At 32.5% G+C, this 17703-nt stretch overlaps 1 protein-coding gene across 6 annotated transcripts in view; it reads left to right on the top strand.

Annotated features, from left to right (window-relative positions):
* LOC123554321 (uncharacterized) overlaps nt 1-17703 on the top strand; it is a 69370-nt gene that overhangs the window by 25319 nt on the left and 26348 nt on the right. Inside the window, exon 1 of one of the 6 annotated variants that reach the window (XM_045344400.2) lies at nt 10125-10195. The exons of 4 other annotated variants lie outside the window; for them this stretch is intronic. Coding sequence is in view for 1 of the 2 variants with exons in the window: in XM_045344398.2 (XP_045200333.2) it covers nt 10820-10852 (33 nt within the window). In the remaining variant the exon portion in view is untranslated. Of the gene's footprint in view, nt 1-10124; nt 10196-10813; nt 10853-17703 lie in introns of those variants that run through there. One more of the 6 variants, XM_045344398.2, reaches the window with a different exon arrangement.

The raw sequence follows: 17703 nt of genomic DNA, 5'->3' as shown, positions 1-17703 counted from the left end.
AACTTTGACCGTTTCAGTGTGCTTGTTTATGTAAAACATATAAACATCGATATGTACCTTTAGGTTCATCTATGTAATATCATTTTTAATTATTTCCCCTGAAGGTCAAAGAATCTTTACTACAAGAGTGTTTTGCGTATTTCAACGCCGTAAAGATGATCATGGATAAATATATATTTTTCTTGCTAAGTAATGTTTATATTTCATTAAACTGTGTGATAAAACATTCAAATCTATGCCGATGTAAACATATCCTATGATGAAATAAATACATTTAATATGGTTGATGTAAATGTTAATAAAATTATATGCTTTCTATTATAAACAACAATATTTTCTATTCTAAGTGTAAAAAATAAGAAAATTCAATACGATTGTATTCATGGAGATTTAAAACAGAAGATTCAAAAAATGAAAGGTAAATGTGAGTCAATAAGGAGCTTTGTACACACATCGTACTTGAAACTGACAAATAAATGATCACTGATCAAACAAGTCTCTTTCCTACCGAAAAAAAATGTCCTTCAATTAAATAAAACTTTAAATAAAGAAGGCAGTGTTAAGATATTTTTATCTTCTAAAGCTAGACTTTCAGAATAAACCCTCGTCTATTTCATAAGGTGCAATGCCACTTGTATGAAGCCTAAGATACACGCACGTTACCACACATGCACGCATACCAACAATTTGCATCGCCGTGAATGTACTTATCTCCATAGTTTATGTACTTTGAACATGTTCTTAAGTTATATGTTTTAGTTATGATACAATATATCATATTTTTGTTGTTCAACGAATCCAAAATGGCAACTTTATTCGATCTGTAGAAGAGAACTTATACATAGTTTTTAAAGAATTTTTCTGATGACAATTTCTTCATTTTGATCACATTATTGTGACGATTAGCTACAAATATCTCTTTTAGTAACACTTACAATATACAAAAAAGTATCCTGGTTTAATGGAATTCTCCCTTACAAAATGAACGTCATGAAATTATGTGACAAATAAACATTTAGCATACAAGTAACTGCTGAACTAGGGTAATTTAACTTAATACAAGGACTGTTTTCAATATTTAAAGTGTTTATATACGTCATACCTAAGTAACTTTCCTTCAAATGGACTGTTTCCTACAAAGATTCTTCATAAAAATTAGAATGTCGTCGTTGTTGACATTTCTCCTTGTGAGAGAGTACTCTACATTAGGATACGTAACTCTTGCCATAATTAGTCCAGGAGGCAGATGGTTCTTTTAGCGAATAAATTAATTACTCCCCGACACGTACAGGAAGAGATTTTTACCACATCATGACTATCTACAGACGTATTGGAACATTTCTGAAGCTACTGTCTTGTGCCAATTACAGTATTTAAAAATGGCGGACACGGAACTTTGGACTACTTCTACATTTTAGGGTCCGGCTTTTCGTGAATGTATCTTTGTTATGAATGAAACTTTTAGGGATTCATATTTATGCTTAAATAACTTAAAGCCTGATGTAAGCCGGAAATTTCACATTAATTTTAACATTTTACTATGTGTGTACTATATATTGTTAGGGTAACAAATTTCGTCTGCATGTATCACTACGCTCAGCATATAATGCTCCGGCTTTTTGTCAATATGTTATTTCATAATGTATATCAAGTATAATTATGTGGCTTTTCTTTTAAGCCGTGCTTGTAGTACTCGAGCCTGAAATGTAATGCACTTTTATTGTTCTCATTGTTAAATGTTGCTTTCGGCGTATCACATTACCTAGTCTTAAGCCGGGATTTTCATTGGTCAAAGCCGTTGCCATTGGCACTCCAAAGGCTATAAATACGGGTGTCCGCGTTCAGTCGGTATCTTCTTCTCAACCGTAAAACCTTGAGAAGTAAAACTCACAGACGAGTCATTTCTATCAAGAAATATATTTTTCTATTCAGAAATATATTAACAGCTCTTTAGCAAGGTAAAAGAAACACTATTGGGCAGTCTTAACTTTATTGTAAAGAGCAGAAAGACAAATTCATAGAATAGGCACTTTTAGCCTTACAGAACAACAACAAAAACAACAATATTATGAAGTAAATACAAAACCATGTAAAACCGAACCTTGCAGTATGCCTAGTCTGAATTACCACGTTATGGCAGCACCAAAGAGATGCATTGGTCTACGTAATTTTACTTATATTCACATTCTACAATATTTTGTACTGATGTAGATTCTATATATAACTGCTTTGACTGAAGAAGATCCCATTGCATAGGCCTAGGTCCTCCATTGTTAATCTATGACGATGTATTTATTTCTACGGTGTAATATAATTTCTACGATGCCATATTGTCAACTTCTGGAACGTACTTTTGTGTTATGTTTACAAGCGTTACACGATTATTATGATGTCGCAATATTAAAGAGCTATTTTTAACCGTTCATCCGAGTTCCTGTGGTAATTTGAAGGTATTGATGTAAACCAGAAAGGAGTACCTGTATATATGCACTTCATCTTAACTGATGGTGATGTATGTATACTGGTTATCATTATGGTCCGATATCCTGATTAGATAGGACCGAAAAGGTATTCACAAGGTATATGATATATATATTGACGCATCTACAGAGATTGTCCAATATCGACGCATCCAAAGAGGTTGTCCCAGGTATACATTTCGACGCATCTGGTGTTAATCCAAACATACACTTGTATTTGTATGCTTTATCAGGGGAGATGTTGATGTGCAAATACCAGTTATTACTAAGTAGATCGGTATCCTGATTAATAAGGATGTGCAACTACCCAGGGGGTAGGTCCTTACACTGGAACCATTGAGCACATCAAGCGATACCATGACTATCTGTATCTTGACGCTGAAGTGCTGGAATTGCTTTATAAATCCATAAGAAATATATACAACTAAATAAATGAAATCAATGTAAAAGTTGAGAGTAACATTGAAAATGACAAACAAACGGGGTTAAGATATAACCACCTCTCAGATTGCGACTTTAAGTCTGCTTGTGGCTAGTCGACTTTAAACTTAACCTAAACTAAAGTTACCGTCTAGATGTCACACCACTGATTAGGTTTTGCTTGTCATCATATATGGATACATTCATTTGTACCGGTTATGGCTGTCTAAATCGGCGATGTTGGGGCGTCTGTTATTCTAGTAATCGCCATGAGTGGACAATTTTGTCGTTTTTTTAGGGTTTTTTTTTTTTAGATTTTTAACTTCGAAAATATGAGACACTGTGTCAGTTGAAACCGTCGAATGAAAGCAATAAAATCTGTGATTGTAAGATACGAATCACTATTGAAGATATTCCCACTCGGATACCAATTGTAAGAAGTACATTGTTTTGTTTAAATGTCTCTTCACTGACATTCGCAAGTGTACCAAAATATAAACTACTTACTCACGAATCTTTCTTAATTACACGGATGATATTAAAGTATTTTAATGTACGAACCACCATAGTAAAAAAAGAAATCAAATAAGATTTATGCGTCTTTTATATATGTTGACCAAATATAAAGAAACTGTTTACATGAACATGCAGAATAATCATTACAATTATGTCTACATTGATTTTTACAACCTGAACGTGTGTTGCTTTATTTCGCTTATCTTGTGTCCTATCACATTACTGTATGCCGCCTCGACAGCGTCCACTTTGTGAGAAATCGTATGTTACCAGTAACTCCCTTGGTTGGCGCTCAGCATATAAAGGAAAACTGGCTTTCTTTCTGTCCTGGCGATTATTTCCATCAAGAATGAGATGTAGACGCTGTAGAACTTGCTTTCCAGTCGAAATAAAATGATTTCTTTATAAAATACATTATATAAAACCGCAGTCGTGTTTCACGGAGAAAGATAAAAGCCCTTTAGCCCTTTAGTTGTATTTAAGTGGTGGTTGCAACGACTATTTAATCAGTAAAAAAAGTTTTTATAGCTGGGTTTAAAATTCTCATATCCTAAAAAGCTGACGTATAAAGAAATTACTGTATGTGCGTGTTAGCCGGAATAATATATAAAGAGAACGAAAATTAGTAAGATACTTTTTTTTAAAATTTGCAATGTTTTTGGTTCAAGTTGTGAACAATTGTACAAAAGATGTAGCATTTTAATACTATTTTATGTCTTGTATTGCATGTGTATGTAAAATTATTATGCAACTTGCAATTATCTGTACTGTAATCTATAATATATTTTATTCAGATCTACACACATTTGTTTTCTATAAAGTGAAACAGGGTTAGCAAAGCACGAAATTAAACCCTACAAGTCGTGCAATTATAGATGTAAATAAAAAAGCAAGGGTAGCGTTTTCCCATGCAGTCTTGTGAAAGAAAGCTAAAACAATTTGTGCTGAATTCAATTCTCAAGGTTTGCCTACTAAAGTAATAACATACAAATGACCACCGACTATGCCATTATCAAACAATTGACCACATACCTGTGCAATTATTGTTACTTTATTTGGACACCATGTCATTTTGACAGGTCAAATCACCGTATGTGCAAGGTATAGAAACAAATGTACATACGATAGTAGCCACTTCTTTTCTGATACTTGTGCAATTTGCCTAATACTTAACATGCTTTGTTTGGATATAAAGCTTATATGCAATGTAAGTTTTTCACGATTTCTATAATCATCAGGGTAATGCTCTTACTATCACTTTACTTAATACTGATTATTTATTCTCAGGAATATGACAATGTTTCAAATTATAATTTGTTTTAATTGCTACAAGTAATTTAGTTTAAACAGTATACATGTACTATGTATTTGCTTCGTATTTCATATGTTCAAAGTCAGCACTTTACTTTTTTTTTCATTTAATGCACCACTCGATAGATTTTTTTACCAGAGTCATTCATTCATTGGCCTCTCTTAAAATTGTTCAAATAATAACATTTAACTCTATTAAGGGTGGCGATTTATTAAAGAGTTATCGTCAGGCGAGAAACTTTGAGCTATGGTGGCTGTCTTGTCCAATATTTCTCAGTCGTCAAGATAAAATGGACAAAAGATCAAATATCATAAATACCGTTTTGTTGTTTTGTACTATCAAACGCATTTTATATATAAATACGCCTGATTGTGCTGTGTCTAATATAATTTGGTTCTGGGTACCAGCATTCTGTTTCCACCAAATTTCATCGCTACCATTTTAAGGAGTTTCAGTGAACATTGAAAAGATGCGTTATAGTCAAAGAGTTAATTTCTACCTTTGATCATGTGTTCACATAGCAAAAGTGTTCAAGGAAGAATAGTAAAAAAAGTGCACATGAATTTAGTAAAAGTCGACTTAACACCGACATTTGCAAATGCTGTTTTCATGTTTAAATGAAGTGTTGACAAGTGTCATTGGAAATGTCGTTCATAAGACAGCGCCAGGTGCACGTGTCTTTGAAACAGGATGATTTTTTTTCCATTGAAGCTCTATCAAAGCCTTTCAAACGCATTTTGTAATCTTTGTAAACAAACTTAAATCTTTTAATGCAAAATGTAAGTCATAAGTGCACAATACGAAAATAGATGAATATGGAGTGTGTAATATATGCATGGGTTGTGTTGCATGTTTTAAGAATTCCACTTTGAATGAATCTTTTCATACACCCACGTACCAGTATCTATTCATACAACATAAGAATGTAGTGTCACATTTTCCACAGAATGGATTGCAATAAAAGTAGAGGTTGCACTTTAGTAAACATATTTCATACCTGGTTTTAATTTCACCAAAGTCTGACTATAAATGGGAAGAAAGGATGGCGCCACTTTTGTTAGCGGATATAATATATAGATGTGCACTTTCTGAGGTACACGTATATATACAACGGCAACAAATGAAAAAAGTGTATTTTTTATCATTTATTTTACTCCCACTTAGTGACTTACATACGGTGCCCCTAAAGTGACATGTTACACACTTTTTTTCCACTTAGGTAATGAGAGACTTTTTTCGTTTAAACGAAATCATTTCGTTTTAACGAAATAACTATTTCGTTTAAACGAAATCATTTCGTTAAAACGAAATAACTATTTCGTTAAAACGAAATGATTTCGTTTAAACGAAATAAGTTACATTTCGTTTAAACGAAATAGTTATTTCGTTAAAACGAAATCATTCCGTTTAAACGAAATAGTTATTTAGTTAAAACGAAATGATTTCGTTTTTACGAAATGTTATTTCGTTAAAACGAAATGATTTCGTTTAAACGAAATGATTTCGTTTGAACGAAATAACTATTTCGTTAGTTATTTCGTTTAAGCGAAATAGTTATTTCGTTAAAACGAAATGATTTCGTTTAAACGAAATAAAAAAAAGTCTCACACACATTATCTAAGTGGAAAAAAGTGTGTAACATGTCACTTTAGGGGCACCGTACTTACAACTCACTCCTTATTATCATATTTGAATACGTTGTTATTTTATGTTGAACTTAAGGATTGTTAAAGATGGGTGTGTCTGTGTAAGTGTGTATGTGTGTATGCGTGTTCCTAGTAGTTCTTTTAATGAACATGGGGAAATACTTCACAGCTTTTCAAACATTATGGTTAACTGAGTTTGTATTCCCTAGGCTGATGATATAATATTATTTTGTGTTACAAAATAACGTTATAGAAACAGAGCGCCAAAAAAGTGATAAAGATGCATTGTCGAACATTGTTCTGAATGTAGAAAGTTATGTCATATTCTTCATTAAAAATCTCTCCTTCAAATTGTTCATAGAGTAAATTGTTTCAAGAATAGCTCTGTTTCAGTCGTACTGGCACGATTTATGTCAAGACATGATATTTAATTTCAGGTGTCCCTTCTGCTGCGTTCACTATTTTAAACATTGTTGGATAACTAGGTATATCACCTCATGTCATTATCTTATCTTATTTCCGATTAAGGTGACACCCTATTCATGATATGAGGGATAAGGTTCAAAAGTACGTAATGTTCATCTGCGACAGCCTCTAAATAGAGCGGTCTGTCTAGCGGGATAGAGCGGGATAAATCATTTAAATACATCAGGTCCAGTTTACTTAACATATTAAAGCCTAGTTCGTTAAAATGCCCGCTGAATAGCACCGATACACGCAAAAGTCCTCTTTCCTTGAAAGAAGCAGTGGTGGTACTTATTTGGATGGTGTATCAGACAATATCCATGATCCATGAACGAAAATGTCAAATAAACTCGCGTCAATGTTACCGAAACACCTACCTACTTTACAGGGTACATCTATTAACTTGACATGATTAAATCACCGTATATAAACGACCCAGCTTCATCATTTCACTAAGAGTTTTAATGTAATGTAAACTGTTCAATGTAAATGAGATATAATGCCATCATTAATCATTCAGATGCCTGTGTACTTTAGGAGACCAAGCTTTAATACACCTGGTTATATTCACAAAGTTTAGAAATGATGCTGACTAAGTGAAATTATTATATGGATTATCTGAAACATGTAATCATTTAAACTCACCATTACCATCAGTTTTTTTCCTTAAAGGCGTATGCTAGAATTCCCTGTATATGAGATGGGCAAAAATTTTCCCAATAACAGAATTTCTTTAAACTTTGGATATTGAAGAACAATCATCTAAGAAACAAAAAATGCAATAAAAATCATAGGTCACCGGATTCGAAAAAGAGTTATCTACCCTTGAAAACGTCATTTTTGGGGGAAATGCCGTTTTCAAGGGCAGATAACTCTTTTTTGATACCGGTGACCTATGATTTTTATTGCATTTTTTTGTTTCTTAGATGATTGTCCTTCAATATCCAAAGTTTGAAGAAATTCTGTTATTGGAAAAATTTTCGCACCAAATTCTAGCATACGTCCTTAACTAAATACATTTCACGAAAGAATCCTTTTTAGTGAATAGTAAGGACGCTGCAGTTTTGGTGATAATAAACAAACTAAAATCGGGTAAATTTCGGAATATATATTTGTTTTTTTTTTTTGTGTTTTTTTTTTTGTATTCATTTTAAGTTTATATCACTTAAATTGGTATTCATACGCATGTCAGCTAACTTCAGTAAGTCTGAATTTCAGTTAATATACTCAGCGGCAGCACATTCGCAGTTCCCACCCCATTTGTATGAAGTATATCCAGATAGGTTAGTTCACATATATAGACATTAAAGGAATCATCATTAGGCAGACAAAATAATGATGACTAAAGAATAAAAAAAGAAATAAAATAATTAGTAATTAGACCAAAATTACAATATTCACATCATGAAAAAAAGAACAAAAAGAAATTCTCAGTTACTAATTGTAATGCGGAAAATGTTGGTACATTGTCACCGTTGTATCTGAAATCAGTTTCATTTTATATTTCTTTTCGATATCGTATTATATTTCATGATATAAATTACTGTTCGTAATATACCTACAAATTGAAATATAAGGACTAGCTTTAGTGATAAAAACTGATATTTCTTTAAAAAAAATATTTTTGCTGTATCATATTCGAATAGAGGTACATATCTGAACTGTGCCCAACCGTGCAACTACTGTGATGATGACTTTGCAAGCTCGTTATATTGATATAAAATGTTATGTTGTTTACGAGTTTGGGGGCAAAGACCTTTTAAAATGTAAAATCATTTAGACATAATGTTTACTTTATTATTGAAAATTAGGATAATTTCAGATTGACTACAGATTTTACAATATAAATTGAATCTACCCTTACATGTATGTTGCACTTTTTAAGAATACTCTTTTTGCTAAGTGTTAACTTGTACACCAGTTCAGTTTTAAATTTTACTAAAAATTAAAGAAAATATTGCTGCAGTCTAAAACGTTGATTAAAAGTATTTTCTAAAAATTCAACTGATCAGTGTAAAAAAAACTCCCTTTCAATATCTTCAAGCCTACAGTGTATAATATTATGGTACAAATAGTTTATACATTTGCTGAAATACCACTAGTAATTTATTTGAGTGCTTTTGAGCTGCATCCCCATTTCTTCTTGTTGCTTTTTGTTGGTTGAGGGTGGAGTTTTTGTCGTGCATATCTCAAGCACTCAAAAATGTGCACAAAGGGTCTAAGAGTTTGTGTCGCACGTGTCTCATTGAACGTTATAGGATTATTGCGAAGCACTTGAAGCTGTGCAAAGAGACCAGTCCAGAATTGAGACTTGGTGCAAATCAGCATAAAGGACATGAAGCACTTGTGCTGCAGGTATCTAAAAAGTATCTGACTTGGGACCATAAAACCATATGCACCCAGGGGTTTGTTTGGAATTTCACTCTGCAAGATTTGACTTAATAAAGGCACACACATTTGTGTTGGACATAAAGCATATAGAACTTTAAAGCATTGTAGTTACGAATTAGGACGTTAGGAATGTTGTTCAGCATTCGTAGTTAGGAATTAGGAAGTAAGGAATGTTGTTCAGCATTCGTAGTTACGAATTAGAAGGTTAGGAATGTTGTTCAACATTTGTTGTTACGAATTAGGACGTTAATAATGTTGTTCAGCATTCGTAGTTACGAATTAGGAGGTTAGGAGTGTTGTTCAGCATACTTGTTTATTTAAAATTTATCCCCAGCCCCTTTCCACCTCCAATCCCCTCCCCAACAAATTCAGTTTTATAAAGAAACAGATGAAATATAATAAATCTTTTTAAGTGCTTTATGGACGCGCATCTAGTTTCACAAGAGGCTATCATTGATATTACGCATATAGGTTTCTTGAGCAATTCAGATATATCTTCAATTTTTTGAGTACTTTGTTATTGTTTTGGATGACTGTTAACCAGCCTTAAACCTGGTCTGACTTGGTACCAAACTATTTATATTGGTGTCCGTATGAGCATGCTGAAGAGACAATGTGATGAGACTCATGGGACACATTTTGGTCTGATTTAGAAGTCATATGTATTTCATATACAGAAATGCAAGATACGAAAACCTGTGCGGCTTATATAGACGTGCATAAGAAGGGTTCTAATTTGACACAACGTATGAGGAATACAAAGAATTTAGTGTCATATATCCCGGAGAGATGATCAAAGCTCTTTCGTTTCATTAAAGTGGTAGACGCATAGGCTGTATTCATATAATGTATAACCATCTAAAAAGTTTGTGAAGTTGGATTTTATTTAATCACGGGGTACAAAGTGGAGTTTTTGCATCCGCCGAGTTATAAAGGATAATACAAAAGGAAATTAAATACTTACAGTAAGTTTCTTTTATATTTTCTGTTTATACATTGTAATTAATATATCACGAGGCGCGCTTAACTTTTGTAGAATCTTTATAAGGTTACTGTTGTCTGTCGTGCAATGATATGTTTTATTTCGTGTTTCTGACATGAAATTATCAATTATAAAAGATTAAAGAACGAGTTTGTGTGCACGTGCAATTAGAACTCTTAATTTATAGACGTTTGAAAAAAATGTGTATGAATCGGAATAACCAACAGTTACTAAAATCATTTCCTGATTAGAAATTTGTCAGCATGATCTTAAAAATATTTGCTTGTGTGTTAACAGAAAATTAATGTTTGAATCTAGAGTTAGCAAAGCATAAAACTAATATGGAGTTTTCTCTTAATTCACACACAAAATTGGTTAATTCACGTTTAACATTTTCCCACACTTTTGTATTTTTGTGTAGGAAACTAGTTCTGATTATTAATCGTTCGGAATATTTACGAGATATGCAAATTTTAAGATAGATCTAATTGACTATTGTTTTGCTTTCTTTGGACATAGTGATTAATCAGACATAGGTGCTCAGACTGAACGACGTGTGTGCAGCTTCAAATATTGAATTAAATTTGAAATTTTCTAAATACATATTATGCTTTGTATGGAGCTAAAGCTTATATGTAATGTAAGTATAGAATTATGTTCTAATTATAATTTCTAATTCTACACCAATGATACGAATTTTTACATCTTGGACAACTACACTAGCTGGTCATATTCATTTCAATGCGGACCCGTACGTTTTGGTCATAAGAGCAGGGATAAAACTATTTTAGATTTACCGATGGTGATAAGGGCGAAGAAAGGTAATTCTACTGTTAGCTGGGGAAGGCTAGGTATTGGTGATACATGTTTTGTATGAAACTAGTATTCATATAGAAATATTGAATTTTTGTCAGGTAAATGAACTCGTACCAGTTTCAGAAAATGTTTGTTTACATAAAACATAAACGTTTATATTTGCCTTCAGTTTTATCTCTGTAGTATGAAAAATCAGTTTTGAATATTGCCGTTACAAATGCTGAAGATGAAACCTTCAATCAATCGAGTCTTTACTACAAATGTGTTTTGCATATTTTCACAACGTTTGAATGTTGAACTGCGCGTTAAAGATCACCGTGGGTGAATATTATTTCTTTCTTGTTGAGTAATGTTTACATTTTATTAAATTGTATGATCAGTCATCCGAACGTAAACGGATTTAAACATATCTTACGATGAAATAAATACAGTTGAAGTGGTTGATGTAAAAATCTTAATTAATGAAATTATATTTTTTATTTAGCATGGACACGTTTTTATGAACAATGTTTTCTATTCAATGTGTAAAACATTAAAAATCATGGCGATTTTGAATTTGGAGATTAAGACCGAAAAACTTAAAAATGAGAATTAAGTGTGAGACAACAAGAAGCTTTGAACACAACCCTAAATACAAACATCGTACTTGAAACTGACAGATAAATGATCACTGATCAAACAAGCCTCTTTCCTACCGAAGAAGGTCCTTTAATTAGATATAACTTCAAATAAAGAAGACGCAACTTAGATATTTTTGATCTTACAAAAGCCTCCTCTATTTCATAACATACAGTGGTACTTGTACGAACACGCACGCACACAAACAATTTGTATCGCCATGAATGTACTGAACCTCAATAGTTTATGTACATTATGTAAATTCTTAAGTTATATATTTTAGTTAAAATATTATACTTTAAATTAATTGTTCAACGAATCCAAAATGGCAACTTTATATCTTAACTTATAGAAGAGAATTGTTTTTTTAATTTTGCGGTCCCCCTTTTACGTAGGTACATAGTTTTTAAGACAGTTTATTTATTTTGTTCACTATTGCATCGATTATATACAAGTATCTCTGATTTTTAACAGCGGACAATAGTAACAATATCAACACACACACTGATTCATGCTATAACCCCTAGCTGGAACCATTGAGCACATACATTGATGCTGTAGTGCTGGAAATGCTTCGTAATACAATTAAATATAAATGTATTGTTATTATAATGCTATCAATGTTTTGACTAACACAAAATGGAAAATGGGATTAAAATATGGCCACCTTTTCGAGGCAATCTTTTAACATGCATGGACCTATCTTGTTTATATTTAGCAGGAATGTTTTATCTCAATTAGAAGGAGTGTTGTGCACAAACCACGTGCCCCTCGTCTAAAGGTCAAGATCACAGTAGGTGGTCAAAGGTCAATTTGAAGAATGAGTTGGTCCGAAGAATTTCATCTGAAGTTATGGTGAAATTCGGATGTAACTGGACAGGAATGTTCACCATTATGAGATGGGATGTCAGGCGCAAGAATCAGATCACTAGGTCTAAGGTCGAGGTCATACTTAGAGATCAAGGGTTAGATACAGGAATGACATGATCCAAAGCATTTCTTTTTATGCATGGAGGGATTTTGATTTAACTTGGCACAAGTGTCAACCATCAAGAAACGAAGTGTCATACGCAAGAAGCTAGAATAACTTCTCTTTGTTTTTTCTATAAATAGCTTGTATTGTAACGTTTATTACTGGTAGTCGGGAAATATCTAGGCCACTTTTGTGTAGTACAACATGCACGTTACATCCAATTTTTAGGTGTATTATGACCTATCTTTACTTATAAGGATTGCCTGGACTTTTTAAGTGTCCTGTGCGACTCCCAGTCCTTTTGACAGCTGGTGGCCTCGACATTACCCGCGGGCATCTAGTATTAAATCATTTTTTTTTATTATTGTTATTTGTATATGGATGAGAATGGACTAAAAATAAAATCTAAAACGAGAGGTTGGTATTAATCTGTTTATAAAAGGTCTGACCTGTTATGATACTTGATTTTTTAAATCCATTTTTTACCAGATACACGTTAGTGGTGTTTTGCTTTTCAGTTTTTTTAAGATCATTGTTTTTTCTTTATGGCAGTTTTTAGGCCTTTAAAAGCCAAGATTAATATCAGCTTCTCGGTTTTTACAAGTAGTTTTTTCTACACGTCCTATTTAGTAACTTAATTGTAACTATATGTTAGTATTAAATTGATATTGTAATATTTTATGATTGTCTCTTATAGTTCAAATTTGAACGGTCATGTACTAATTTTATTTATGTATTGAAATGTAAGCTTGTACCTGTGATATTGTACATGAATGAGACGTAAATAAAGATTAATATATTTAACCTTGGTGAAAAGATTGGGGCTTTTAATATGTTTGTGGCAAGTCAACTTCACACTTAACCTAAATTCAAGTTATCGTCTAGATGTCTCAACGTTCATTAGGCTTTGCTTGTCATCATAATTATACGGATACGTTCATTTACGTTATTCTAGTTATCATCATGAGTGGAAGGTTTTGTCGTCACCCTGTATCAGTTGAAACAGTCTGAATGAAAGCGAAAGTATCTGTGATTGTTTGATACGAGTCGCGATTGAAGTAATTTCCACTTGAATACATAATGTATGAAATACATTGTTGTGTTAAAGTTCTCTACACCAACATCCCTAAGTGTACTAAAATCTAAAATACAAAACAATGAAACTTTTCTTAGTTTAAGAATGACCAAATATAAAGAAACGTTTTACATAAAATGCAGAATAATCATTACAGCTATGTCTACATTGTTTTTTGCAACCTGCACGTGTGTGGCCTTATTTTGCTTATCCTGTGCCATAATCACATTCCTATATGACGCCTTGATAGCGTCCGCTTTGAGTGTGAAAGGTTGTGAATTCAATCTCCGACCGTGTCATACCAAAAATGTGATAAATGGTTCCAGTAACTCCCTTCCTTGCCGTTTAGTATTAAAAGCAAAACTGGCTTCTCTTTTCTCGTGGCGATGGATTCTATCAGGAATGAGGTGTTTAAAGAAGTTGTTCAACCTGCTTCCCGATCGACATAACATAGTTTTTTATAAACTATATTATAAAAAACCCTCAGTTTGCTCAAGGTAAGCAAGAAAATAATTAATATAAAGTGTCGTGTTGCATGGAGATTAATAAAAGTCCTTTAATTGTATTTAAGTGGTGGTTGCAACGGTTATATAATCACTCAATGTATTTATAGCTGGGTTTAGTTCCACATATCTTAAATAGTTAATGGGTAAAGCATTTGTTGTAGATGTGCGTGTTAACCGGGATCGCATATCTTAAGATGCTTTTGTTTAATATATGTATTTAACTATTATTTTTTTTTGAAAATTGTCTAACAGTAACTGTTTTAAGTTCATGAACAGTACATGTAGCATTCTAATAATATCTCAAGTCTTGCAATGCATGTGTATATAAGAATGTTCAGATTTTCAAGAAACTTGTTTTATTATCAGATACTGGGATATTATTATGCAAATTGCAATTATCTATACTGTAATCGACTATTGCAGTTTGTTCAGATCTATATACATTTGTTTTCTATAAAGTTAAACAGGCATGAAATTAAACCGTATATGCAATTACAAATGCAGATTTAAATAAAACGGATAGCATTTTCCCATGCAGTCGTGTGAAAGAAAGCTAAGACAATTTGTACTGAATCAAATTTTAAGGTTCGCCAACTAAAATAATTACATACAAATGACCACCGACTATGCCATTATCAAACAATTGACCACATAACTATGCAATTGTTGTTACTTTATTTGGACACCGTGTCATTTTGACAGGTCAAATCACCGTATGTTCAAGATATAGAAACAAATGTGCATACAATTGTAGCCAATCCTTTTCTTATATTTGTGAATTTGCTTAATGCTTAACATGCTTTGTTTGGATATAAAGCTTATTTGCAACGTAAGTAATTCGTTCTTAATATTTTAATATTTTGCGACAGGTTAATGTTTTCATTAGCACTTGATATGGCACATACATATTTATTCACATGTAGATGACAATATTTCTGATTACAGCTGGATTCTGATTTGTATAAATTGTCACAATTTAGTTTAATCAGTTTTTTACTTCATATTTACAAGTACAGAACTGCATTACATATTAATTACAAACAGGATTGAGTAGAAAACTAAATAATTTTCTATACAAACTAAATAATTTTCAATAACAACATTAAAATTACTAATATAGTAAGTATTAATAACAAAAATGTCATTATGCATGCAGTAAATTCGTTGTGTTCTCTTAAGATAATACATGTATTCAATTAAGCAAATCGGAATTACAAAATAAATAGCTTGATGATAATTCTATTGTAACGTTACTATTTTGTAATAGTTGTCAAAGCAATTATAAAAATCAAGTCTGTATTTCCAAACTTTCTACGCTCTTTATAACAAATTAATGTACTAAAACTTGCACAGCGCCATTGATACAAAAATAAACATTCACTGTAACGTAACATGATCACCATAAAACAGTAAATTTACTTTCATGAATATTTCAAGTGCCTGACTGACATGTCAGGTTTGTAATTATCGTTAATAGCAATTTAGTAGACGAATGCTGAATGTCCTGTGTATATAAACAGGCTGGAAACAGCACCCGATAGTGGCACATGACCTAATACTCCTGGCTGGAGGATATATCCCTATCAACATGATCAAGGCCCATGCAGTTTCCGTTCTTCAACTTCTGTTTCAGGGTCGTGGTCATTGGTTTGATGACTGTTACCCTTTGCATCAAAATTAAATGCATAAAATGGCAGTAAATGAACTTCCGATTTAAAGACACTGATTCTGGTATGTCTGGTATGTGGCCTATGGAGATGATAAGGTCTGCGTATTGGCGATAAGGGCCAATACACAAGTCGGGACCATTGGTAGACTTGCTTCTGTTTATCATAATAAGCTACTGTATAGCTACTGTGCAGTAAATAAATTGCAGGTGATATTTCTCACCTTTATAGTAAATCAGTTCTCACCTTTATAACGAGTTTAGAAAGCTTGATTGAATTGGGGCTAAATAAAAAAAGTGATAAGATACAACAGTGTTTTTATCATATTTTAATAAAGTAAGTTTTTTAACAATTATATCTCATTATTGCTGTTTTTTTATTATCAAAAATATAAAAAATGCATTCAGGCACATAGCTTTCAGAAGAAATAAATTATTGTATATTTTGAACAATGATATATCTTTATTGCTGGATTTTATTATACATTATTTAGACAACACAAGAGGAATTAAGCATTTTAATATATAACATCCTTCTGTCTATATACCTTCTTTATCTATTAAAAATGCATCTGAACGCTTCTTTAATTTCTGATAAAATCCAGCAATTATCTTCTTTTTTTTTGTTTGTTACTTTTGCTAAAAAGATCATAATCATTGAATAAACAAACTTGTAATTTCTCTTATTAAGTTTTGAATAATTATTTTATAGTGAGAACTGCTTTGCTATAAGAGTTATAATTTAATTGGCCAGGACATTACTCAACATGACTAAGCAATCAAAATTAGTATCTTATCAATTAAAATAATTTTGTGTACATTCTGAAAAAAAGACTTAAAAAAAAACAACATTTCAATTAATAAAATGCAAAACACAGGAAATAACCAATTTACCTGTAGGCAATAAAATTTATGATTCTCTGACAATGATTAGGCTACATGTCAAGTCTACAGGGGTTTTATGGACCCTTATCAGACTGGACCAGGGGGGGGGGGGGGGGGGGGTCACTTATATAGGAGATTTTCTTTGCCTTTAACTACTCCTAGTTAACTAAATATTAAAAAATGGTACTATAATTTGACAATCGTGCATCTCTTTCCAATGCCTTCAAGTGGAGCATAGATGTTTGCAAGTGTCACAAGTCAAATACGCTTTATGTAGTGTTAATTATGGTATATCATTTCATTATATCAATTACATTCCGTATGGTTACAAGGTAATAAACAAACGTTAGCGGAGGTGATAAAATGTCAATCACTATGGTGTTGATCATAAAAAGTCTTAATCACGTTACAAAACTGTTTGTACTTTTTTGAATTTCTCAAGCATGAAATGGCTTTCGTAAAACTTGAATTTCGTTTTTTGACAATGATAAAAGTAATTTTGAGTTGTTATCAGTTTTAAGATTTTCTGTTCGATAAAAATGAATTATAATGCACTATATTTGTATATCATCAGATTTATATACAATGTAGCATCAGTTTATGACAAACATTTACAAATGCCAGTCAAAGTGCTAAATCAATCATCTACCATTACAGACACAGACAAATCTTGACAAAGAGAGAGCGAGAGAGAGAGAGAGAGAGAGAGAGAGAGAGAGAGAGAGAGAGAGAGAGAGAGAGAGAGAGAGAGGGGGGGGGGGGGGGGGGGGGGGGAGAGATGTCCATAACATGTTCCGTGTACAATAGCACCGATATACATGCGAACTCTTTTCTTGGGAAAGTACCGTTACAGTAACTGACATTTTAGTTGAGTGGGGGCTACTCTAGAGCATCTTGGAAATTTTCAGTGCCTCGACAGGGATTTTTGAGCCACGGACGTATTGACTGACAA

The sequence above is a fragment of the Mercenaria mercenaria genome, chromosome 7 (genome assembly GCF_021730395.1).
Source record: "Mercenaria mercenaria strain notata chromosome 7, MADL_Memer_1, whole genome shotgun sequence".
Taxonomy (NCBI): Eukaryota; Metazoa; Mollusca; class Bivalvia; order Venerida; family Veneridae; genus Mercenaria; species Mercenaria mercenaria.
The sequence above is the reverse complement of the archived record's forward strand: the minus strand, read 5'-3'. Positions and strand labels throughout refer to the sequence as shown.